At 37.3% G+C, this 26,506-nt stretch overlaps 1 protein-coding gene and 1 non-coding gene across 4 annotated transcripts in view; both read right to left on the reverse strand.

Annotated features, from left to right (window-relative positions):
• Positions 1-1,404: 1,404 nt before the first annotated feature.
• Positions 1,405-26,506, reverse strand: part of TRIM23 (tripartite motif containing 23) — a 37,524-nt gene continuing 12,422 nt past the window's right edge. For all 3 annotated transcript variants that reach the window (XM_025448414.3, XM_035713497.2, XM_025448413.3), the window contains 7 exons: positions 25,996-26,178; positions 22,731-22,946; positions 19,681-19,815; positions 9,452-9,581; positions 8,830-8,940; positions 5,752-5,876; positions 1,405-3,681 (listed from right to left, as the gene is read on the reverse strand). In XM_025448414.3, the coding sequence (XP_025304199.1) occupies positions 3,502-3,681; positions 5,752-5,876; positions 8,830-8,940; positions 9,452-9,581; positions 19,681-19,815; positions 22,731-22,946; positions 25,996-26,178 (1,080 nt within the window). In that variant the 3' untranslated portion in view covers positions 1,405-3,501. The remainder of the gene's footprint in view (positions 3,682-5,751; positions 5,877-8,829; positions 8,941-9,451; positions 9,582-19,680; positions 19,816-22,730; positions 22,947-25,995; positions 26,179-26,506) is intronic.
• On the reverse strand, positions 24,111-24,220 carry LOC112660723 (U6 spliceosomal RNA). Its single transcript, XR_003137162.1, has one exon. It is a non-coding gene; the product is annotated as a U6 spliceosomal RNA (small nuclear RNA).

The following is a 26,506-nucleotide window of genomic DNA, read 5'->3' on the forward strand; positions in this document are numbered from 1 at the left end:
GCTACATTCAAATTTTCTGTCCTCAAATAATAGTATCTTTCTTTACCTTACTAAATAGACCATTGAGAAAAAGTGTATGTTAAGTAAAACTTTTAGTAGCTAATAATGGAGTAATTAGTAGGAGTTTGAGCAATAAAATGAGTTCTAAGTCTTCTATTGATTTCATTTCTTCTTCACTTTCCCTCCTGACTTCATAACTATTAAGAACCATGGCTTCTTATTTCCATTCTTGAAGTTAAAGAAGAATAAGTAGTTAAAGGAGGAGCATGTTCAACAGACCTATTTAGGGAATTCACATTCTTATGTTTCAACCTAAACTTACACTTTTCCTTCTGTTGACAAACAGGATTACTTCCTTTATCCATTTTGTACCACAAACCTGTGAGATGGATTAATGTACCAAGTTGTACTACTTTTTTTTTTTAAGATTTTTATTTATTTATTTATTTGATAAAGGGAGAGAGTGCATGCATGACTTTGGCGGGGGGCTGGTGGGAGCAGAGGGAGAAGCAGACTCCTGGCTGAGCAGGGAGCCCCAGGACCCACCCCAGGGTCATGACCTGAGCCACTGACTGAGCCACCCCTGGCGCCCCCAAGTTATGCTACTTTAATATTATGTCCTCCTTTTATAAAGCAGAACTTAGACATAAAATGACTTTTCACTGTGACATTTACCTTTACTTACTATTTTAGATGTCTTGACATCACCCAAGCAATTTATTCATTCCTGAAAACTTAATCCTAAATTTTTTATAATACTGCCACCAAGTGGTGGTGATGCCCCATTCTGCCAAACATAGTTATTTTGGTTGAGTGAAAAATCCTAGTTGATTAACGAATTTTTCCATTTCATGTCACAAATTTAACAGTCAGTAGACCTAAAAATATACATTGCCAGTATCTTTTTGTAAAGCATGTTTTAAATTATTATTAGCAGGATATCATCTGATACATATTCATCCTCTTCATTATTTTTTTAGGAAAAGTGTAACTGTCTTCTTCCCTATTAACCACTTTGCAAATTGAAAGGTATCTCAATGCTAAGGAAAATGTCTTTCTTTTGGCAATATTTGTTCATAAGGCTGCACCTAAGTATTCTCAGCCATTTTCTAAAACAGTTACTTAAAATTTAAAAAAACGGGTTTCACGATGTTTAATGCAAAAATTTAGTTCTGTCTAGATAATGCTCATTTAAGTGTGGCTTACTTTGCAACTACAGAATGCTTTATTTATTTCTAAATCTTTAATAAACTCAGATTTGACATGGAAGTCAATCCCTACCCCATTTTGTTTCCTTTCTCATAACCACAGCATAAATAGGACTTTAGGTGGTTACTAATTATACTAGTAGATAGATGGTACATGAAACAGAACTTATAGAATAATGATAAGACTTCCTTAAAATGATTTTAACATTTTATTGCTGTCTATATGTAATGCAAATAATGGCTTCTGGTGATAATAAAGCATTCCGATATTACAGACCAGGGCTACACACTTGTAAACCTGCTTTACATAAACCATACAATAATATTTAGCTTAATACAGAAATTCAGAGCTAGGAGGCAAATCCTAATAGACTGTATTTAAGACATCTCTCTCATTATTAAGTTTGACATTTCTCAGAGGGAACTAGCAAAATCTTAACCAATGATTAGGGAAAGAATACAACCATAAATAGTAGTAAGGGCCTGAGAAAAATATTTCTTAAAAAAAAAGAAATCACACACGAACACTGTTATGTACATTATAATCAAGTCTAAGCACAATTTTTACATTGTGTTTAGTAATATCCTAAGAATGTGAATTACAAAGTTTACCAAAATTGGTGAAATAAACTTAATAATTTACAAGGAAAACAACTTTACATTTTAGTGTTAGATTTTCTTTTTCAATTACCTAGTAGAGAAAGCAGGTCAAGGGCTCACAGGCAAATGTTAACACATTTTTTTATTTTTCACAGTTATTGTAATCAAATATTAAATAATTTAATTCATAAGTGTTACTTATATGCACAAATTACACTTGTAACAGCATGACTTTTACTTGAAAAATAAAGGATGAAATATTTACTTATTTACACACTGCCCATAACACTGATGGACTTCTTTCTAATGCTTTGTTTTCTAAAAGTTTTGTTGTTTATTTTAAACAAAAGTACATTTGAAGAGACTGAACCAAAAACAGTACCACCAAAGAGGGACCTACCTCTCCTAGCAGTTCAACTAAGACGACTTAGGACTCAACCTCATCCTAAAGGATGAAGAGCCTTTTAAAAAAATAATAAAACTGAATCTAGCTATGTTTAAATATAAATCGTACTGCTATAATGAGTATCCTTAAAAAATGAAAAACAGTAAAAAGCACAAAATTTTTAAACTTTTACAACACTGCATTAATAAAGGTGATGTAAACTTTCTGAACATTTCCTTAGACACATTCTTTCTCAACTAACTTTTCAAGGCCTTATCATGAAGAGCCTTGATAACATTTTATTGTCAAGATAAATGCACTTATTTTGGGAAAGCTATTAAAGTAACTAATTCTCCACTGCTTCTCTTAAGGTAAATGTAGTTTTCTACTTAGATCTCTATTTTTTTTTTTTATGTAAAGCCAACAACCCTGGTTCTATGTGTAACTTACTACATTTTACCCTATAATCGTTCCCACTAAGGATGCAATATTATTTTAAAAAGAAACTCTAATTTAAATGTGTTGAAAATAGAAGGACCAATTTAGAACTGTGACCTAGGAAATAATATATCTAAGTTCAACCCGGGAAATGGGTCTTTCATAAGTGAAGATTAACTACAACATAACTGACTTGTTTTATTATTAATTATTCTTCAGTTTAATACTAATCTGACAGTCATACCTAGTTAGATAACGTCATATGACTCACTTGTGTTTTATACAAAAGGGCTTAGAGAAAGTTTTAATAAAACATTATAAAATATTAATTTTCTGCAGCTTATAGTTCTTAGCATTAAAGGTGTTCTGTTATAATAAACATAGAAGTAATCCTACTACCCAAAGATACAGTCTGGATTCTTTCATTAAATCACTGCTGCTTTGTTACTAAATACTGCCAAATCCAGTGAAAAGGTAAGATAAAAGAGAAGCTATGTTTCACTTGCTTCACACAGAGGTTCCATTAGGCACTCAGTTGGCTATTCCTTTTTCACTGAAAGAATAAATCTTCACCTTACCCCTTCCCTCACTACTTCTTTCCCAGTATATGGTTCACATATAATGTGAAAAAAATAACAAATTTATGTTTTTAAAAAATGTATATTCACTAAGTCCCTATTTAATGCAATTTTAATCTGCTCAAATATTTAAATTTTACTACAGAGTAACTTTTTAAAAAGCAATATTGTACTGAATTCCCCAAAGTCCTTTTAAGTATACATCCTAAATTAACTTTGAGTGCAGAATTTCTTATATTATGTGCAAAGTAACTCTTAACCACAAAACTTTGAAGAACTGCTGCATTTAAAATCAAGCAACATCCAATACTCCAGCAGCCACAAGATGCCTTGAGAGCCAATCTAACCCTTCATATAGTCCCATACCACTTCGAGCATCACAGCCCTGAATATACCAGCTACGGCCACAGCACAATTTATGCAGACTGAGAAGTTCAGTGATTTCTTCTACTGACAGAGCTCCAGCAACATCCTGAAAGATATATACATAACAAAATTTTTATAATCCACTCATCAAAATTATTTATATAGAATTCTGTTGGTGCCATTCTAACAAAAGCCTAAAGTTAAAACCTAAATTCACCTTTCAGTAACTATTCTGTAATTAATAGAGAGAAAAGTAGGGTTGTGATTAAGATCATTTATAATATAGTCTGTAGGAATAACATCACAGTGAAATCAATAAAGGCAATGCAGCCTGAATGAAAGATACTGCCTGAGTCATAAGGCATTGACTTAAAAAGGTTAACACATCTGTATCACAAAAATGGCTCATACATAGAATTTATAAAATGAAGTTACTAAATTCCCACTCCAAATACCCCCGAACACCCCTACTTCCTAGAAGCAACCACCAGTTATGATATTTTATATATTTGTCCAGATAATTTCCATGCACATTCATGCAAATAAACATCCTTTAGTTTTTTTAAATTTTTTACTGAACACATCTTGAAGATAATTATCTTTCCATTATCTGGACAAGTAGACTTTCAGCATTATTTTTAACATCGAATTACATTCCTGGGTGTAGGTGCTACATTACTTTTCTTAACCAGTCCTATTCTTTTTTTTTTTTTTTAATTTTATTTATTATTCCTGAGAGACACACACAGAGAGAGAGAGAGAGAGGCAGAGACACAGGCAGAGGGAGAAGCAGGCTCCATGCAGGGAGCCCGACGTGGGACTCGATCCCAGGTCTCCAGGATCACACCCTGGGCTGAAGGCAGTGCTAAACCGCTGAGCCACCCGGGCTGCCCAACCAGTCCTATTCTTAATATTTACTCTGAACTCCTATTTATGTGCTATTACAAATACATACATATACATATGTAACATTTTTACCCACGTTCATTTGCACCATTATCTGTAGGATAACTTTAGGATATTTGTAGAATACTTTCCTAGAGGTAAAATTGCAGGGTACAGGTATATGCATCTAAAATTTTGATAGGTATGGTACTGCCCAATTGCCCTCCAAGAAAATGTCTCTAATAACCACACCAACAGTATATATGAGTCTGAAGATTATGAACATTTTTATCTTTAACGATGAAAAGTGGGATTCACTTTGCCTTATTTACGTGTCTTTTTCAATAAGTAAAGCAAAGTGTATCTTGCTCTTAGTAGTTTGCCTTTTATTTTTTATGAGGAAAACCTTTTATTCGCCATCCTACCCTTCCTTTTTATGACATGTTAGCCCCTCTACTGCACTTGTCATCCTCCTAGAAGCATAGGCTCAGATCTAGGAATCTGCAGCTTCCCCGTGTCCTTTACCCTCCCCATTCAGACACAGAATTCTAACAAATCTACGTTCATAAACTCTTTCCAATCTGCTTCCACCCTTCTATTCCTTTAATTGAGGATCTTGCTAACTCTCTCACTTGAATTACTGCAGCGATTTACTGTGTATGCCTGTCTCTAGTCCCTTCCCCCTAATTCTGTATTCTACCCCCAGACTATGGTCTTAAAATGCAGAGTCCAAAAACCTTTTGATGGTTTTCCTGTCACAGAATAAAACCTAAATTTCTCAGTCTAGACCTTATTTGTTATTCTAGATTTTCGTCATCCTCTATTTGCCCTTTACATATAGATATGCTGATGCTCCCTATTTATGCTTTTATTTTCTCTGCCTATGGTGTTCTTTCCTTCACATATGAATTCAAAGTCCTATCCATAATTTCAACTCAAATCCCACTTTTTACAAATCTTTTACAAGATGCCACCTTTAGAACTACTCTAATTTCCCATAGCATGTTAATATTACTGAAGTGACTTGCCAGTTTTCTATGTATTAGAATCTCATACACAGTCACTTACACGTTCACATACATATATAGGAGTTTCTGGTAAGCATCAATTTCTTTCTTTCCCATATACTCCAAGGTACCAAGTATAGCACTTTGCATATACATTGTATTTATAAAATACTCAACAGAAATTTCATAAGTATCTACTGAATTATCTGTTTTGAAATCTTTCCAGTTACCTTGTAATGTAGAATAAACAAAACTACCAAATAGTATTCAGAAATACGTGTTACCTGTTTGTTAGCAAAAATCAGGAGCAAAGCATCTCGAAGTTCTTTTTCCGTTAATAACTTTGCAAGTTCACTATGTGCTTCACTAACTCTGTCTCTATGACTGCTGTCAACAACAAATACAACGGCTAGGGGAAAAAAAAAAACTGAATTAGTCATCTGTTAACTCTCAGTAAATGGACCAAATATTTTAATGCTCTCCTTACTGTATTATGCTTAGTCTATTATCTACTATGTTTTTCACAGAAAGGCTGCCTACAAGAGGGCCTAGCAGTACTTAACAGTATGACCTCATATAGTTCACCTAACTTTTCGACCTTCTTCATTTTCCCATCTATAACAGGATTTAAAACATTTCCTCCACCAAAACAAAGTGCTGTGTATGTGGGCATTTTTCTCCTAATTAATGGGGATATACCTCCCATGATTTCCCAAGTAATGCTTTTTATTATAATCATCCGATGCTCATTGTAACAAATGCACTTCTTAATCCCCACCATTATCTCCTCTACGATACCTATCAGTTTAAGAGTCTCTTTCTCGTTTTTCTTTTTTTCCTCTTTGCTTATTTGTTTCTTAAAGTCCACATGAGTGGAACCATATAGTATTTGTCTTTCTCTGACTTATTTATTATATTCTCTAGCTCCATCCAAGTCATTGCAAATGGCAAGATTTCATTCCTTTTTATGGCTAAGTGATATTCCATTGTATATGTATACCACCAATTCTTTACACATTCATCAATCAATGGACACTTGAGCTCTCCATAACTTGGCTATTGCTGATAATGATACTATCAACATCAGAGTGCATATATCCCTTTGAATTAGTGTTTCTATATTCTTTGGGTAAATACCTAGTAGTCCAATTGCTGGTTCATACAGTAGTTCTAAATTTAACTTTTTGAGGAAACTCCGTACTGTTTCCAGAGTGGCTGCACCAGTTTGCATTCCCACCAGCAGTGCAAGAGGGTTCCTTTTTCTGCTCTAATCTTTATTATTTTCTTCTGTCTACTGGTTAGGCTATGTTTGTCCTTTTTCTAGCTCTTTTAAGGTGTAGGCTAGGTTATTTGAATTTTTCATGCTTCTTGAGGTAGGCTGTATTGCTATAAAATTCCCCCTTAAAACAGCTTTTTCTGCGTCCCAAAGGTTTTGAACCATGTGCTTTCATTTTCACTTATTTCTATGTACTTTTTGATTTCTTCTTTGATTTTTCAGGTTGACCCCTTAATTTATTATTATTATTATTTTTTTAAAGATTTACTTACTTATTCAGAGAGAAGGAGAGAAAGGCAGAGACACAGGCAGAGGGAGAAACAGGCTCCATGCAGGAAGCCCGATGTGGGACTCGATCCCGGATCTCCAGGATCACACCCCAGGCTGCAGGAGGCGCCAAACCGCTGCACCACCGGGGCTGCCCAACCCCTTAATTATTTAGTAACATGTTATTTAGCCACCACATATTTGTGGTCTCTCCATATTTTTTCTTGTGGATGACTTCTAGTTTCATAGCATTGTGGTCAGAAAAGATGCATTGAGGGGCTCCTGGGTAGCTCAGCTGCTTAGGCGTCTGACTCTTGATTTTCATTCAGGTCATGATCTCAGGATCATGGGGTTGAGCCCCACGTAGGGCTCCATAGGGAGTCTCTTTGAGATTCTTCCTTTCCTTCTCCCTCTCCCTGTGCCCCTCTGCCATTCACACTAAGGACATAAATATTTTTTAAAAAGGTAAAGAGAAGATACATTGATCTTTTTGAATTTTTTTTAAAGATTTATTTATTTATTCATGAGACACAGAGAGAGAGAGAGAGAGAGAGAGGAGAGAGACAGAGAGAGGCAGAGACACAGGCAGAGGGAGAAGCAGGCTCCATGCACGGAGCTCAATGCGGGACTTGATCCCGGGACTCCAGGATCACACCCTGGGCCGAAGGCAGGTGCAAAACCGCTGAGCCACCCAGGGATCCCCCGATCTTTTTGAATTTGTTAAGGCTTCTTTCATGGCCTATGATGCTACTTGTTCTTTGATTACTACTTCCTTTGCCAAAAAATAGTCTAAATAAATCACCACCTTTATCTCTGCAAAGTATCTCTTTTGGTGTCTAGCACAGCACTTTCCATATATACTATACTCAAAACACATAGCAGAAATTTCACAAGTACCTAGTGAATTGATTCTCTTTTGGAATCTTTCCAGGTACCTTATGATAGCTAAACATTCTGACTTTTCAATCATTCCTCATGTTCAAAATCCCATTTTTTCCCTTATTAATCAATGGCTTATACTAAATTCAATATCAAAAATCCCAAGTTTTGGGATCCTTGGGTGGCGCAGCGGTTTGGCGCCTGCCTTTGGCCCAGGGCGCGATCCTGGAGACCCGGGATCAAATCCCACGTTGGGCTCCCGGTGCATGGAGCCTGCTTCTCCCTCTGCCTATGTCTCTGCCTCTCTCTCTCTCTCTCTCTCTCTCTCTCTTTCTGTGACTATCATAAAAAAAAAAAAAAATCCCAAGTTTTTCTTTTAGGTGGAAAGTATGAATATATATAAAACAGGTGGCATGAACATTAGTTTTATGTTTGGTATAAGCAAAAGCATAGAATGAGGCCCAAATATTAATAAATGTTAGGTGAAATATGTGATAAAACTCAGTTTGGCCAAAAGTAAACTACCGCAGGTTCTTCTGCAGAAAACAAATAACTGTGAATGGAAATGAAGGAATGGAGCTTTTGAGAGATTGTAATGAGGAAAATGTTTAACTGAATTGAAGAGAGCAGCAGAAACATACACCAAGAATTCTACTCTACATCACAGTATAGGCAGTGATCACACTCTTATGAATACTAATAACATACTTTAATTGTTAAGAGCAGCAAGCAGTATGTACTCTTAACTGCCTAGGTATAAGGTAAGTAAGTTTTAAGCTATAATTATGACCTTTTTCATGAAATAAACCTAAGTACAGATCCCACTCTTTCCACCTTAACTTTTTTAATAAAATAAGCTTCACTAGTTAAATCAATTCCTTTCCTAGGAAAACTGGCATCCTAAAATTCTGAAAAATTAAGATACCATTTTGACTCTTACCTTGAGTATTGAGGTAATAATGTTTCCACAATGGTCTTAATTTGTGTTTTCCACCTACATCCCAAATAGTGAACTTTAGATTTTTATATTCTACAGTTTCCACATTAAAACCTGTTTTCAAAAAAAAGTTACTTTAATACTGAACTTATATTTATAATCAGTAACACACCAAACATAGGCGACCCACTATTTATAATTGTGATAATACAAATTATCTTCATACAGCAATATCTACTGCAGCCCAACCAACTCCAGTCTTAATAAACACATATGGGGAAGATATACCTTTAACAGCTGTTAGTCCTCTATACCTCCACCAGGATCTTTAGATCCTGAAACTCAAATACCTAACAGCTCTGCACTACTACCACTCCTTTCCCCTAACCCTCACCACCCTTTAATCCTTCCAACGATCCCACAAATCTGTTACTTCTTAATATCCCACCATCTACATTTCAATCCAACAGCCACTGAATCTTGCATTGTTTTTCTCAGACATGCTTATGTAAAGAGCCCACCACAATGCCATACTGGCATAAAATAAGACCTCCAAGAACTCAGCTGTAAGCTAGAGTTTGTCTATAAAGCATCCATTAAAGTAAAAAGCAGTACTCATACTTACCAATTGTTGGAATAGGCTGCATGAATTCATCCTGTTTTAACTTAAACAAAATAGTAGTTTTTCCAGCACCATCTAATCCTAACGTAACAACTCGAATTTCCATTTTTGGTCCAATGTGAACTCTATTGTCCTGTAATTTTTAAAAATTTAAATCCTCTTATTTTGATATGGAGTTAAGTATTAGCATTTATACTTTTATTTATAATACCCTTGTCAATTATTTCATCTCCTATTCATTCTTCTGATTACACGAACAAATAGCAACCTGTATTATTATAATTTTGTTGCATGAATCTATCCTTAGAAAACTGAAATAACAAACATTTAAAAAATTATATAAGCCTTGGTAACCGGTATATAATGTACAAAGGTGTAATCTGTGACATCAATCACATAAAGTATGGGGAATGGGGTTATAAAAGAATAGAAGGTTTATATGAAAAAGAAGTTTAATTGTTATCACTTTCAAATAGAATGTTAAAATGAGATGTTCTCTGTAATAACAATAGTAAACACATAAAATCCACAGAATATACACAAAAGGAAATGAGAGGTGAATCAAATGATGACACTATAAAAGATCACTAAGACACAGAAGAAGGCAGTAAGAGAAAAGGAAGGACAAAGAAGCTATAAGATATACAAAAAACAATGAACAGAATGATAATATAAGTCTTTACCTATTAATAATTACTTGAAATATAAATGGATTTAACTCCCAAAGGAAAAGACACAGTTTGACTAAATGGATTGAAAAAAAACCAAGATCTAACAATATGCTGTCTGTCTATAAGTGACTCACTTCATATTTAAGGACACAAGAAGGCTGAAAGTGAAGGAAAAGAAAGATACTCCATGTAAATCATACTCAAAAGAGAGCACGGGTGGTTATCCTATTATTAAACAAAATAGACTTTAAATAAGAAACTGTCGGGCAGCCCGGAGGGGCTCAGCGGTGTTCAGCGCCACCTTCAGCCCAGGGTGTGATCCTGAAGAACCAGAATCAAGTCCCAGGTTGGGCTCCCCGCATGGAGCCTGCTTCTCCCTCTTCCTGTGTCTGTGTCTCTGCCTCTCTCTCTCTCTGTCTCTCATGAATAAATAAATAAAAATATTTAAATAAGAAATTGTCATAGGAGACAAAAGGTATTATATAACGATAAAAGGATAGATTTACAAAGTATATAATTATAAATACTTGGATTTTAAATATATGGATAAAAGTTCCAAAATGACACCCAGAACTATAAAACCTTTAGAAGAAAACATACTGCAAATCTTCATGACAGTGGATTTGGCTTTGATTTCTTTTGGTTATGACACCAAAAACAAAGTCGACAAAAGCAAAAGTAGACAGATGGGACCATATCAATCTTAAACTTTTATGAATCAAGGATACAATCAACAAAGTGAAGAAGCAACCTACCAAATGGAACAAAGTATTTGCAAATTATATATCTAAGAATGGATTCTTATCCAGAATATATAAGAACTCCTACAACTCAACAACAAGAAAAAATCAAGTTACTCAATTAAAAACAGGCAAAGGGGAGGAGGGGCAAGATGGCGGAAGAGTAGGGTCCCCAAATCACCTGTCTCCACCAAATTACCTAGAAAACCTTCAAATTATCCTGAAAATCTATGAATTCGGCCTGAGAATTAAAGAGAGACCAGCTGGAATGCTACAGCGAGAAGAGTTCGCGCTTCTATCAAGGTAGGAAGACGGGAAAAAAGAAATAAAGAAACGAAGGCCTCCAAGGGGGAGGGGCCCGCGAGGAGCCGGGCTGAGGCCGGGGCGAGTGTCCCCAGGACAGGAGAGCCCCGTCCCGGAGACGCAGGAGCTGCACCGACCTTCCCGGGCGGAAAGGGGCTCGCGGGGAGTTGGAGCAGGACCCAGGAGGGCGGGGATGCCCTCGGGCTCCGTGGGACACTAACAGGCACCTGCGCCCCGGGAGAGTGCGCCGAGCTCCCTAAGGGCTGCAGCGCGCACGGCGGGACCGGAGCAGCTCGGAGGGGCTCGGGCAGAGGAAGAGGCTCTGTGCGGAGGGGACTGCGTGGCCGGGAGCGCGAATCCAACAGCGCAGACCGGGAGCACAGGGCGCCGGGACACAGCTCGGGATCCAGCCTCCCCCCAGGACAGGCAGAGGCAGGGAGGGCCCAAGACAGCAAGGACGCTCCTGCCCCAAGCTGAGCAGATCAGCGGCCCCGCCCCGGAGCCTCCAGGCCCTGCAGACGGAGAGCTCAGGAGTTCCTGCGGGGGCTGAATCCAGGTTTCCAGAGCTGGCCCCGCCACTGGGGTTGTTCCTCCTGGGGCCTCACCGGGTAAACAACCCCCACTGAGCCCTGCACCAAGCAGGGGGCAGAGCAGCTCCCCCAAGTGCTAACACCTGAAAATCAGCACAACAGGCCCCTCCCCCAGAAGACCAGCTAGACGGACAATTTCCAGGGGAAGTCAAGAGTCTTAGAGTATATACAGAATCAGAAGATACTCCCCCGTTGTTCTTTTTTTTTCTTTTCTTTTCTTTTTTTGTTGTTGTTTTGTTTTGTTTTGCTTTTTGATTTGTTTCCTTCCTCCACCCCTTTTTTTCCTTTCTTTTTTTCTTCTTTTTTATCTTCCTTTTTTTTTCTCTCTCTTTTTCTTTTCTTCTTTCTCTCCTCTCTTTTTCTCCTTTTCCCAATACAACTTGCTTTTGGCCACTCTGAACTGAGCAAAATGACTAGAAGGAAAACCTCACCTCAAAAGAAAGAATCAGAAATAGTCCTCTCTCCCACAGAGTTACAAAATCTGGATTACAATTCGATGTCAGAGAGCCAATTCAGAAGCATTATTATACAGCTACTGGTGGCTCTAGAAAAAAGCATAAAGGACTCAAGAGACTTCATGACTGCAGAATTTAGAGCTAATCAGGCAGAAATTAAAAATCAATTGAATGAGATGCAATCCAAACTAGAAGTCCTAACGACAAGGGTTAACGAGGTGGAAGAACGAGTGAGTGACACAGAAGACAAGTTGATAGCAAAGAGGGAAACTGAGGAAAAAAGAGACAAACAATTAAAAGACCATGAAGATAGATTAAGGGAAATAAACGACAGCCTGAGGAAGAAAAACCTACGTTTAATTGGTGTTCCCAAGGGTGCGGAAAGGGACAGAAGGCCAGAATATGTATTTGAACAAATTCTAGCTGAAAACTTTCCTAATCTGGGAAGGGAAACAGGCATTCAGATCCAGGAAATAGAGAGATCCCCCCCTAAAATCAATAAAAACCGTTCAACACCTCGACATTTAATAGTTAAGCTTGCAAATTCCAAAGATAAAGAGAAGATCCTTAAAGCAGCAAGAGACAAGAAATCCCTGACTTTTATGGGGAGGAGTATTAGGGTAACAGCAGACCTCTCCACAGAGACCTGGCAGGCCAGAAAGGGCTGGCAGGATATATTCAGGGTCCTAAATGAGAAGAACATGCAACCAAGAATACTTTATCCAGCAAGGCTCTCATTCAAAATGGAAGGAGAGATAAAGAGCTTCCAAGACAGGCAGGAACTGAAAGAATATGTGACCTCCAAACCAGCTCTGCAAGAAATTTTAAGGGGGACTCTCAAAATTCCCCTTTAAGAAGAAGTTCAGTGGAACAATCCACAAAAACAAGGACTGAATAGATATCATGATGACACTAAACACATATCTGTCAATAGTAACTCTGAACGTGAACGGGCTTAATGACCCCATCAAAAGGCACAGGGTTTCAGACTGGATAAAAAAGCAGGACCCATCTATTTGCTGTCTACAAGAGACTCATTTTAGACAGAAGGACACCTACAGCCTGAAAATAAAAGGTTGGAGAACCATTTACCATTCGAATGATCCTCAAAAGAAAGCAGGGGTAGCCATCCTTATATCAGATAAACTAAAATTTACCCCGAAGACTGTAGTGAGAGATGAAGAGGGACACTATATCATACTTAAAGGATCTATCCAACAAGAGGACTTAACAATCCTCAATATATATGCCCCGAATGTGGGAGCTGCCAAATATATAAATCAATTATTAACCAAAGTGAAGAAATACTTAGATAATAATACACTTATACTTGGTGACTTCAATCTAGCTCTTTCTATACTCGATAGGTCTTCTAAGCACAACATCTCCAAAGAAATGAGAGCTTTAAATGATACACTGGACCAGATGGATTTCACAGATATCTACAGAACTTTACATCCAAACTCAACTGAATACACATTCTTCTCAAGTGCAAATGGAACTTTCTCCAGAATAGACCACATACTGGGTCACAAATCGGGTCTGAACCGATACCAAAAGATTGGGATCGTCCCCTGCATATTCTCAGATCATAATGCCTTGAAATTAGAACTAAATCACAACAAGAAGTTTGGAAGGACCTCAAACAGGTGGAGGTTAAGGACCATCCTGCTAAAAGATGAAAGGGTCAACCAGGAAATTAAGGAAGAATTAAAAAGATTCATGGAAACTAATGAGAATGAAGATACAACCGTTCAAAATCTTTGGGATGCAGCAAAAGCAGTCCTAAGGGGGAAATGCATCGCAATACAAGCATCCATTCAAAAACTGGAAAGAACTCAAATACAAAAGCTAACCTTACACATAAAGGAGCTAGAGAAAAGACAGCAAATAGATCCTACATCCAGGAGAAGAAGAGAGTTAATAAAGATTCGAGCAGAACTTAACGAAATCGAGACCAGAAGAACTGTGGAACAGATCAACAGAACCAGGAGTTGGTTCTTTGAAAGAATTAATAAGATAGATAAACCATCAGCCAGCCTTATTCAAAAGAAGAGAGAGAAGACTCAAATTAATAAAATCATGAATGAGAAAGGAGAGATCACTACCAACACCAAGGAAATACAAACGATTTTAAAAACATATTATGAACAGCTATACGCCAATAAATTAGGCAATCTAGAAGAAATGGGCGCATTCCTGGAAAGCCAGAAACTACCAAAACTGGAACAGGAAGAAATAGAAAACCTTAACAGGCCAATAACCAGGGAGGAAATTGAAGCAGTCATCAAAAACCTCCCAAGACACAAGAGTCCAGGGCCAGATGGCTTCCCAGGAGAATTTTATCAAACGTTTAAAGAAGAAACCATACCTATTCTCCTAAAGCTGTTTGAAAAGATAGAAAGAGATGGAGTACTTCCAAATTCGTTCTATGAGGCCAGCATCACCTTAATTCCAAAACCAGACAAAGACCCCACCAAAAAGGAGAATTACAGACCAATATCCCTGATGAACATGGATGCAAAAATTCTCAACAAGATACTGGCCAATAGGATCCAACAGTACATTAAGAAAATTATTCACCACGACCAAGGGATTTATCCCCGGGACACAAGGCTGGTTCAACACCCGTAAAACAATCAATGTGATTCATCATATCAGCAAGAGAAAAACCAAGAACATATGATCCTCTCATTAGATGCAGAGAAAGCATTTGACAAATACAGGGATTCCTGGGTGGCGCAGCGGTTTGGCGCCTGCCTTTGGCCCAGGGCGCGATCCTGGAGACCCGGGATCGAATCCCACATCGGGCTCCCGGTGCATGGAGCCTGCTTCTCCCTCTGCCTAGGTCTCTGCCTCTCTCTCTTTCTCTCTCTGTGACTATCATAAATAAATTTTATTTTTTTTTTTTTTATTTTTTTTTTTTTTATAAATAAATTTTAAAAAATTAAAAAAAAATACAGCATCCATTTCTGATCAAAACTCTTCAGAGTGTAGGGATAGAGGGAACATTCCTCAACATCTTAAAAGCCATCTACGAAAAGCCCACAGCAAATATCATTCTCAATGGGGAAGCACTGGGAGCCTTTCCCCTAAGATCAGGAACAAGACAGGGATGTCCACTCTCACCACTGCTATTCAACATAGTACTGGAAGTCCTAGCCTCAGCAATCAGACAACAAAAAGACATTAAAGGCATTCAAATTGGCAAAGAAGAAGTCAAACTCTCCCTCTTCACCGATGACATGATACTCTACGTAGAAAACCCAAAAGTCTCCACCCCAAGATTGCTAAAACTCATACAGCAATTCGGTAGCGTGGCAGGATATGAAATCAATGCCCAGAAATCAGTGGCATTTCTATACACTAACAATGAGTCTGAAGAAAGAGAAATTAAGGAGTCAATCCCATTTACAATTGCACCCAAAAGCATAAGATACCTAGGAATAAACCTCACCAAAGATGTAAAGGATTTATACCCTCAAAACTATAGAACACTTCTGAAAGAAATTGAGGAAGACACAAAGAGATGGAAAAATATTCCATGCTCACGGATTGGCAGAATTAATATTGTGAAAATGTCAATGTTACCCAGGGCAATATACACGTTTAATGCAATCCCTATCAAAATACCATGGACTTTCTTCAGAGAGTTAGAACAAATTATTTTAAGGTTTGTGTGGAATCAGAAAAGACCCCGAATAGCCAGGGGAATTTTAAAAAAGAAAACCATATCTGGGGGCATCACAATGCCAGATTTCAGGTTGTACTACAAAGCTGTGGTCATCAAGACAGTGTGGTACTGGCACAAAAACAGACACATAGATCAATGGAACAGAATAGAGAACCCAGAAGTGGACCCTGAACTTTTTTTTTTTTTTTTTTTTGGACCCTGAACTTTATGGTCAACTAATATTCGATAAAGGAGGAAAGACTATCCACTGGAAGAAAGACAGTCTCTTCAATAAATGGTGCTGGGAAAATTGGACATCCACATGTAGAAGAATGAAACTAGACCACTCTCTTGCACCATACACAAAGATAAACTCAAAATGGATGAAAGATCTAAATGTGAGACAAGATTCCATCAAAATCCTAGAGAAGAACACAGGCAACACCCTTTTTGAACTCGGCCACAGTAACTTCTTGCAAGATACATCCACGAAGGCAAAAGAAACAAAAGCAAAAATGAACTATTGGGACTTCATCAAGATAAGAAGCTTTTGCACAGCAAAGGATACAGTCAACAAAACTAAAAGACAACCTACAGAATGGGAGAAGATATTTGCAAATGACATATCAGATAAAGGGCTAGTTTCCAAGATCTATAAAGAACTTATTAAACTCAACACCAAAGAAACAAACAATCCAATCATGAAATGGGCAAAAGACATGAACAGAAATCTCACAGAGGAAGACATAGACATGGCCAACACACACATGAGAAAATGCTCTGCATCACTTGCCATCAGGGAAATACAAATCAAAACCACAATGAGATACCACCTCACACCGGTGAGAATGGGGCAAATTAACAAGGCAGAAAACAACAAATGTTGGAGAGGATGCGGAGAAAAGGGAACCCTCCTACACTGTTGGTGGGAATGTGAACTGGTGCAGCCACTCTGGAAAACTGTGTGGAGGTTCCTCAAAGAGTTAAAAATAGACCTGCCCTACGACCCAGCAATTGCACTGTTAGGGATTTACCCCAAAGATACAGATGCAATAAAACGCCGGGACACCTGCACCCCGATGTTTATAGCAGCAATGGCCACAATAGCCAAACTGTGGAAGGAGCCTCGGTGTCCATCGAAAGATGAATGGATAAAGAAGATGTGGTTTATGTATACATTATTAGAAATGACAAATACCCACCATTTGCTTCAATGTGGATGGAACTGGAGGGTATTATGCTGAGTGAAGTCAGTCAGTCGGAGAAGGACAAACATTATATGTTCTCATTCATGTGGGGAATATAAATAATAGTGAAAGGGAATATAAGGGAAGGGAGAAGAAATGTGTGGGAAATATCAGAAAGGGAGACAGAACGTAAAGACTGCTAACTCTGGGAAACGAACTAGGGGTGGCAGAAGGGGAGGAGGGCGGGGGGTGGGAGTGAATGGGTGACGGGCACTGGGGGTTATTCTGTATGTTGGTAAATTGAACACCTATAAAAAATAAATTAAAAAAAAAACTGAAAAAAAATAAATTGTTATCTCATGGATAATCCAACATCCACAGTAGGTTAAAAAAAATAAAAAATAAAAAAAATAAAAAAATAAAAACAGGCAAAGGACTTATACAAAATGTCTCCAAAAAAAAAAAAAAAAAAAAAAATGTCTCCCAAAAAGATATAAACTGGCCATTAAGCATATTAAAAGATGCTCAACTTCATTAATCATCAGAGAAATGCAAATCAAATGCACAATGAAATACCAACCTCACACCCATCAGGATGGCTACTATCTAAAACAAAACAAAATTAACATGTGTTGATGAAAATGTCGAGAAATTGCAATCCTTGTACACTGTGGGTGGGAATTACAATTTGGTACAACTATGGAAAACATAGTTTTTTCCTCAAAAAATTAAAAATAGAACTACCATATCCAGTAATCTCACTTCCAGATATATATGCAAAAGAAATGAAGACAAGGTCTCAGAGAAATATGTGTACACCCATGTCCACAGCCACACTATTCATAACAGCCAAGATGTGGAAGCAACCCAATGTCCATCAATGAATGAATGCATAAACAAAATGTGGTATATACAAACAATGCAATATTATTTAGCCTTAAAACAAAGAGAATTGTGTCCCATACCACGACATGGGTGAACTCTGAGGCCATACTAATTGAGATCAGCCAGTCACAAAAAGACAAATGCTATTTGGCTCCACTTATATGAGGTATTTAGAGTACTCAAATACAAAGAAACAGAAAGGTCATGATCTCAGGGTTCTGAGCCATGCATCGGGCTCCCCCCATGCTGAGCATGGAGACTGCTTGAGATTTTCTCTCTTCCTGTGCCACTCTCCACCATCCCCACCCTCTCCACTTGCTCTCTCTTTCAAAAAAAAAAAAAAGGTTAAGATGGTAATTTTTAAGTTTTTTATCTCTCTCACACACACACACACACAAATGTGGTATTATCTGCACAATAAAGTATCTTGAAGCTATAAAAAAAGAATAAATAATGTCACTGAATACTGCTATGGAATAATCTCTAGGATGTACACTTATGTGAAAAGAACAAGGTAAAGAAATATGTAATGTTTTCTACCTTTTTTTAAAAAAAGATTTATTTATTTATTCATGAGAGACACAGAGAGAGAGAGTGAGAGAGAGGCAGAGACACAGGCATAGGGAGAGGCAGGCTCCATGCGGGGAGCCCAATGTGGGACTCGATCTCAGGACTCCAGGATCACACCCTGGGCCAAAGGCAGACACTCAACTGCTGAGCCACCCAGGCATCCCTGTCTTCTACCTTTAATGTGATGAGCGTACATACAAATATATAAATGTATTTCTATTTCTAAATGATGAAAAAAACTAAGAAAAAATTCTTGATGGTTTTCCACAGAAAGAGAAAGACAAGTGGATAGAACTAGACTTCTCTAAATGAACCCTGCTTTATAGATTTGACTACGGACCATAAAAGTGTTTCACATTATTATAAAATAAGATTTAGTTCTAAAAAAATAGACCCTAAAAAGGGAAAGTAAAACGAAACACATGAACCTTTTAAATTAGGAGCAAATCACTTTTTTTTTTTTTTTTTTTTTAGATTTTATTTATTTGATAGAGAGTAAAAGTAAGCACAAACAGTGGGGAGAGACAGGAGGAGAGGGAGAAGCAGACTCCCCAACAACAGGCTCCATCCCAGGACCCTGGGATCATGACCTGAGCTGAAGGCAGATGCTTAACCAACTGAGCCACCCAGGCACTCGAGGCCATGCATTTTAAAGGAGACTAAAATATACCAACCAAACGGCAAGCATAAGCCTTATTTGGTTGGATTCTGTTTCCAGAAACAAAAATTTTTTTTAGCCATCTAGGAAATCTAAGTAACGATCATGTTAACATTAGAGATTCATTATTAAATTTTCTAGGTTTTTAACAATATTTTGGCTATGTTTTTTAAAACAGTCCTTACCTTTCACAAACACACACAAAAATATTTCATAGATGAAATGATACGTTGACATTTGTTCCAAAATAACCTGAGAGACTTCAGGAAGAAAAAGGGAATGGGGAAAATGATGGATGAAAAAAAAGTTTTTAATTGTTAAAGTGGGTGATGGGTACATGGAGATTCATTATACCACTTTCTATTATGCACTGATGAAAGTTTTTAAAAAAAAAAACAACCTATGAATTTCTTAGTTGTCTCTTCAAGCTGATTATCATGGAACATAAAACAATTATGACTTATCAGAAATGATACCTAAAAATGAAGTAAAGTGATTACCTTTGTAAAAGTGACAGGGATACTAGCATCCAACTGAATGTGATCTGCAACCTCTGTAAACTGCTGCTGCTGTTTTTGTAATGTTTCCAGTAACCTTGTAATTTCTTGTTTTGCCAAAACAACTCTACAATCATCCTAGAAAAGAGAATAGTTTTCTTGTAAACTTTTACACAGATAAGGAAAAAAGAGAGACCACCAAAAATCAAGAATAATTCATTTAACAGTATTCAAAGTTAGCTAAAATGTAAATTTGACTAGGATAATAATTGGGCATTAACAGATAATTTAAGAGAATTCTTTCAAGAGAAGAATGGATAAATTGTGGTGTATTCAGAAAGGCAACACTATACCACAATGAGAATGAGCCACAGTTATACCTGATATGAATTTCACAAACATAATGTCAAGTAAAAGAAGAAATGACATGAAGACTTCATACATGAAGATTCCTTTTTTATTAATTACCAAAAGAGACAAAAATAAGGTATGCATTAGAAGTCAAGGTATGGTTTATCCTCAGTGGAAAGCAGGTAGTTACTAGAAGGGAGTCTGAGGGGTTTCTAGGGGTGCTGCTAGTGTTCTGTTACTTAATCTGGGTGCTAGTTACATGGTAATGTCCAGTCTGAAAATTCAGCAAGCTGAACACGTATGCACACACTTCTGTATGTATGTTGTACTTTTTAAAATGATCTCAGATATACAGGTGTTGGTTTTAAAAAAACTGACTAAAGGTGAAATTGAAAAGTCTCCCTTCCCCTCTAGATCCCCAGGCTCTCTTCAAAGTCAAGCACTTTCTAGTTTCTCAAATATTCCAGATATAATTCTACACACGTACCAATATATTCTTCGTAAGATAGAGATCTCCCAATAATATGTAAGCGCCACAAGAGCAATGGTGTTTACAGTCTTTGCTCACTGTTGCATATTTACATTAGCTGATTATGAATTAATAAACTTTGCTTATTATTTGCATGTTGCCCCAGTTGCTCAGAACAAAAACCCTGCAATTCTTGCCTTCTACTCTCTCATGCCCTACAAATAAATGAATCCCACTGAATGTCCAAAATCTGGACACTTTTCACTCCCACAAGCTAAGCCACTATTCTTTCTCATGTGGAATTCTACAGAAGTCTCCAAACTCCTCCTTTCTTTTAACTCCTTCCTTCCATCCTGACTCTCCTTCAATCTATTTTTTTATACATCAAAGTCATTCTTGTCAAAATTTCACAATGACTTCTCCATTTCAATCAATAAAAGCTGAAGTCTGTCCTTCCAGTGACTCAGAAAGCCTTCCTTACAGATAATTCCCTATTACTTCCAATTTCAGCTTCCATTACCCTTTTCTTCACTTACTCTATTCCAGCCACAGTGGTCTCTTTTTGCTGTTCCTCAAATACTCCAGGCATGGTGTCCTAGGGTTTCTATTCTAATCCTTTCCTCAGCTAGACTATTCTTCCCCACATTAGGGCTTGAACAAATTCCTTCACCTTCTTCCTTTTCGAGGCTTTGCTCAAATTTCATCTTCTCTCTCTCTTTTTTTAAGATTTATTTATTTATTTATTTATTTATTATTTATTTATTTGAGACACAGAGAGAGGCAGAGACATAGGCAGAGGGAGAAGCAGGCTCCATGGAGGGTGCCTGATGCGTGACTCGATCCCAGGACCCCAGGATCATGCCCTGAGCCAAAGGCAGATGCTCAACCACTGAGCCTCCCAGGCATCCCTAAATCTCACCTTCTCTGAATGATGCTTACACTATCTAAGAACACAGTCTGCTGGACCCTCATTTTTTTTTTGTACCTAGTTCCTACCACTTTTAACATGTTATATAATCTACTTATTTAGATATATCACAGTTTACAATTTATCTTTGTCATGCTAGAATGCTAATTCCACAAGATTATAGCTTTTTTTTTGTTTTCTTTACCAATATAGCACATATATTTAGAATGTACCTGGCACATGGTAGGCACTCAAAACATATTTGCTAAATGAACAGACAAATCGTCACCACTTAGCATCATACCTTGGACTTAGATGATGCATCATTTTTTTGGAGGGGAAGGATAATTAAGCTTTGTTCTCAAAACTGGTAATAAACATGTACATGGTCTACCATGCGTCTGTTCAATTATCTCTGTAGCAGGAACTTTGAAGAATACTGGTTAGAGTTAGGGTTCTATGACCATTAATCAAAGCAAAAGTGGGGGCACCTGCCTGGCTCAGCTGGAAGAGCATATGACTCATAATCTCCGGGTTGTGAGTTGGAGCCCCATGATGGGTCATAATGGGTGTAGAGATTACTTAAATAAATAAAACTTAAAAAAAATTTTTAAGTCAATATGAAGAATGACTGTAAGACCCTAATTTCATTTGCATTAACACAGTGAGATAATATCGTATCATTAACAATTCTGATGAAATGCTTCAGAAACTCTAAAAAACTTCTAAATATATCAGTAACTACGAGCATACTTTGCAACATAATAAATATAAAAATACTTTGAAGTATTCGAGTAAATGAGATCAAGATAATCCATTTCTGATTTTGCTGTGTAGCTGATTGCTGATTATTCATTATGAACTGAACAACTGTTTATTAAGCTTTTTCTATCCAGATATAAAGATAAATAAGATGCATCTAGTCAACATCTAGAAGGATAAACAATGCATATTATATCATTCAAGTCCAAATCAGGAAAAAAAAACTATACCAGTTATGTGAACTCAAAGAATTTAATATGAAGAACCATTAACTAGGTGTAGTTATTAACTAGGTAACTGAAAGGGTAAAAAGAACTCTGAGGTATCATGGAGGAAGCAACTGTAGGATAGATTATTAAAACTTAGAAACTTACAGGAAAGCCCCCATGAAATCTAAACTCAGGTCTCTAAGGAAAGTGGTCTTCTCATGTGAGCAGTGAAATTCACAGGAACCCAAAGCAAATGGGAACCCCAAGGAAACCACCTCTACCCTCCAGCCTTCCTCTCCAATTTCCTGTTAGTGGAACCTAAACAAGAAGCCAGCTGGCAAAGTAATCTACCTACCTGTTGCAAAGTCTTTTCACAATGGAGACAGGCTGTTGAAACCTGCGACAATAAAATAGTCATATCTTCTTGTTGCTGCCTGAGCCAAATCAGTTTTTCTCGAACGTGAGCATCAACAACACTTAAAGCCATTTCTTCTTGACGACACAAAGTTTCATGTAGATCAGAAAAATAAGCTCGGACACATGACCGGGCATTCTCTGCAGTACCTGGTACCTAAGGAAATTAAAATTAATTTAAAGCATCTTTAACTGTAACAAAGATTTTTTTTTTTATGTGAACTAATGAAAATTTACCGTGTATATCCTTAAAAAATTCCAAAATTGCCATCGGCACACTTGATCTTTCTCCTTAACCACAGCCTTTGGGTATCCAACTGTTTAAGCAACATCTCAAGCAAAATGGAATACCTAGTCTCCAGTCTCCCACAGCTAAACCTAGTTTCCTCCATCTCAGTAACTGGCAAAGCCCTCCCAAATTGTTCAAAATAAAAACACTGGAGTCACCCTTAATACTTCTCTTTCATATTCCATGCCTAGTCCCCCAGAAAATTCTGCTGACTTCAAAATATAACCAAGATCTGACCAAGCCTCACCACCTCCACCTCTCCAACCTGATCTATGACAGTATCATCTCTCACTTATTACAATAGTCTTCCAATTGGTCTCACTAGATCTACTCCTGCTCTCTACAGTGTATTCTCCACCCAGCAGCCAGATTTGATCCTTCTACAATGTTAAGTCAGAAACATAATTATTCTTTTGCCCATAATTCTTGAATGGTTTCCTATTCCACTCTGAGTAAATGCCAAAATTCTTTATGTGGGGTGTTCAAGGACAGACACCCTGAGAAAGCAACATCTGAGCAAAGACCTGAGGAAGGTAAGAAAGAAAACCACATTAGTTTTTTTTTTTAAGATTTTATTTATTTATTCATGAGAGACACAGGCAGAGGGAGGTCTCCAGGATCACGCCCTAGGCTGTAGGCGGCGCTAAACCGCTGAGCCACCAGGGCTGCCCCCACATTAGTATCTTGAAGAGCATTCCTGACAGAAAGAAGAGCAAGTACCCAAGAAGACCCTTTCTGATCTCAACTCCTGTTATGCTCTCCTCTGTCACTCTACTCTAGTTGCATTTAGCCTCCCCACAGTTGTTTTGTTTTTATCAAACTATAGTTGACAATGTTATATTAGTTCCAGATGTACAACCTATTGATCCGACAATTCTACACATTACTCAGTGCTCACTACAATTAAGTATAGTCACCACCTGTCATCATACAAAATTATTACAATTTGACTGACTATATTCTTCCCTATGCTATGCTTTTCATTTGTGATTTATTTATTTTATAACTGGAAGTCTGTACCTCTTAATCCTTAAAAATATGGAACACTTCGCAAATTTCTGAATGATCCTCACACAGGCACCATGTTAATGACCTTTGCTGTATTATTCCAATTTTAGTATATGTGCTGCTGAAGTGAGCACTCCACACAGTTTCTTAAGTGCAGCAGGTACTTCAGGGCCTTTGCATTTGTTCTTCCCTCTGCCTGGAATGCTTTTCCCCCAAATATTAGCATGGTTCCCTTTCTCTTCTGCTTTACCTCTTTGCTCAATGTCCCTTTTTCAGGAAGTCTATCCACGAACACCCCATATAAAAGCACACTCTCCCTTTTTCTTGTTTTTCTCCAAAGCATCTAACCTATTTTGACCCCTTTCCCATATTAGAATGTAAACTGCAAAGGCAGAGCTTTCTGACTTACATAGCAATGTCTCCTTAGCTAGAACAATGCTAAAAGAGTGTTTAAAACTTTTGTGTTCAGGAAATGTTGATTGAATGAATGAATAAAATATTTCCATTCTAGCACAAAATGTTCAATAGAGCCTTCTGTGAGGATGGATACATTCTGTATCTGCGTGGTCTAATACGGTAGCCACTAGCTATACTTACTTGAATATACTTGAAATGCAACCTGTGAAACTAAAAACCAAACTTTGTATTTTATCTTATCTTTAATTTAAACTTAAATAGCCATATGTGGGTAATGACTACTATATTTGACAAAGCAGTATTTGAATTATCCCCCAATGATTTAGCTTTAAATTTGTTTGATTACCAAAGAAAAACATTGCATTTTGTATGTCCCTGAATATTCCCATCTGAAAATATTCCTTTCTCCTGCACAACTCAATTTAAAAAAGCCAGTCCGTAACTATCCCCTTAGTTCCTTCCTTCTCTTTACAGCTAAATTTCTTAAAAGTTAAACACACTCACTTCCCAACACCCACTTACTCTTCAATTCACTGGAGGGTATCATCCCCATTATTTCACAGATCTAAGAAATTCAATACCTTAATTAAATTATTACCTTGGCCCTATTACCCCTCTCCAAATTCTTCCTCCTCCCCCACTAGTGCATGAAATCACCATCCACTAACCTGAGCAAGATAAAAATCTAGGCAACATGCCAGACCCTTCAAGTTATTTATACAATCAATATTATCAATCACTAAGACCTACCTATTCCACTACTTTAAAATCTCATGCCCATCTACTTCTCTCCATTCTCACTACTGTAGTATTAAAGGCCATAAACATTTCTCAATCAGATAATTTCAGCAGCCTCCTGTTAATAGGTCTCCCTGCTTCCAATTCATTTTCTACATTGAAGAGCTACCTTTCTTAATACAAATCTGATTATTTTATTCCTATGCTAATTTTTCAACTACTCATCACTACCCTTGTTATAAAGTCTAAACTCTTTAATGTGGCTAACAAGATCCTACGTGATTTGGCCCTTCACTCTCTTAACAATTTTTCTCGCCAGGCCCCATCCAATACTCAAAGTTCCAAGTGGACTGAACGGAGTTGTTTCAATACTACGTCGAATTCTCACTTCCAGGCATTTAACATACTCTTTCCTCAGTGGGACAACTCACTCCCACCCTACTTTTCTCACTGACTACATATTCTTCAAGTCTCAGTTTGGTACCCTGTATTCTAGGAAGCCTTCCCTGACTCAGCAAATTAATGTTCTTCTTATGCATTGCCAAGGCATCCTATACTTCAGTTACAAAAAAAAGTTGCCACACTTGAAACTTTTTTCTACAACAGACTATAAATTCCATGAAGACTGAGACTTTTTAAAAAACTTATTTTCAGTGACTAGTGCAGTACTAGCACAATGTAATTGCTCAATAAAAATAAAAGGTTAGAGGTAAAAAGGGTAAAAATATAAAGAAAGAAGAAAAAAAGTCCTTACATGTTCTGTGTGAGCCATTCCAATTCCATCTTCTACTATTTGTTCTCCTCCTTCAATGTGCTGAACGATTCCAACTAATTTTCTGGAATAATCTGAAATTTCCTCAGTGAAGGTCCGTATGCAATGAGCCATATCTAAAATTGATGCTCGGATCTGGTTAGCTTCTGGTTCCAATACTGAATGCTAAAGTGCAACAAAATTATAGAAAAGAACTCACAGTAATGACTAATGACATAAAATGCTATTTAAATCACTCCAATGATAAAAAAAAAAAAGAGAGAGAAGCATCAACCACAAATGGCTTTTATAACACATATATAAAAAGCACAAGATAACAAATACTAATTTACCTTCACCCCAAAACTATTTATCCTTCAAAGAAATAATTTAGAATTTGGGAATCCATTTATTGTTAAATAACAGTCCAAGATGGGGCACCTGCGTGGCTCAGTTGGTTAAGCATCCAACTCTAGGTTTCAGCTCAGGTTTGTGAGATCTCAGGTTTGTGAGT

This window comes from Canis lupus, chromosome 2 (genome assembly GCF_003254725.2).
Source record: "Canis lupus dingo isolate Sandy chromosome 2, ASM325472v2, whole genome shotgun sequence".
NCBI lineage: Eukaryota > Metazoa > Chordata > Mammalia > Carnivora > Canidae > Canis > Canis lupus.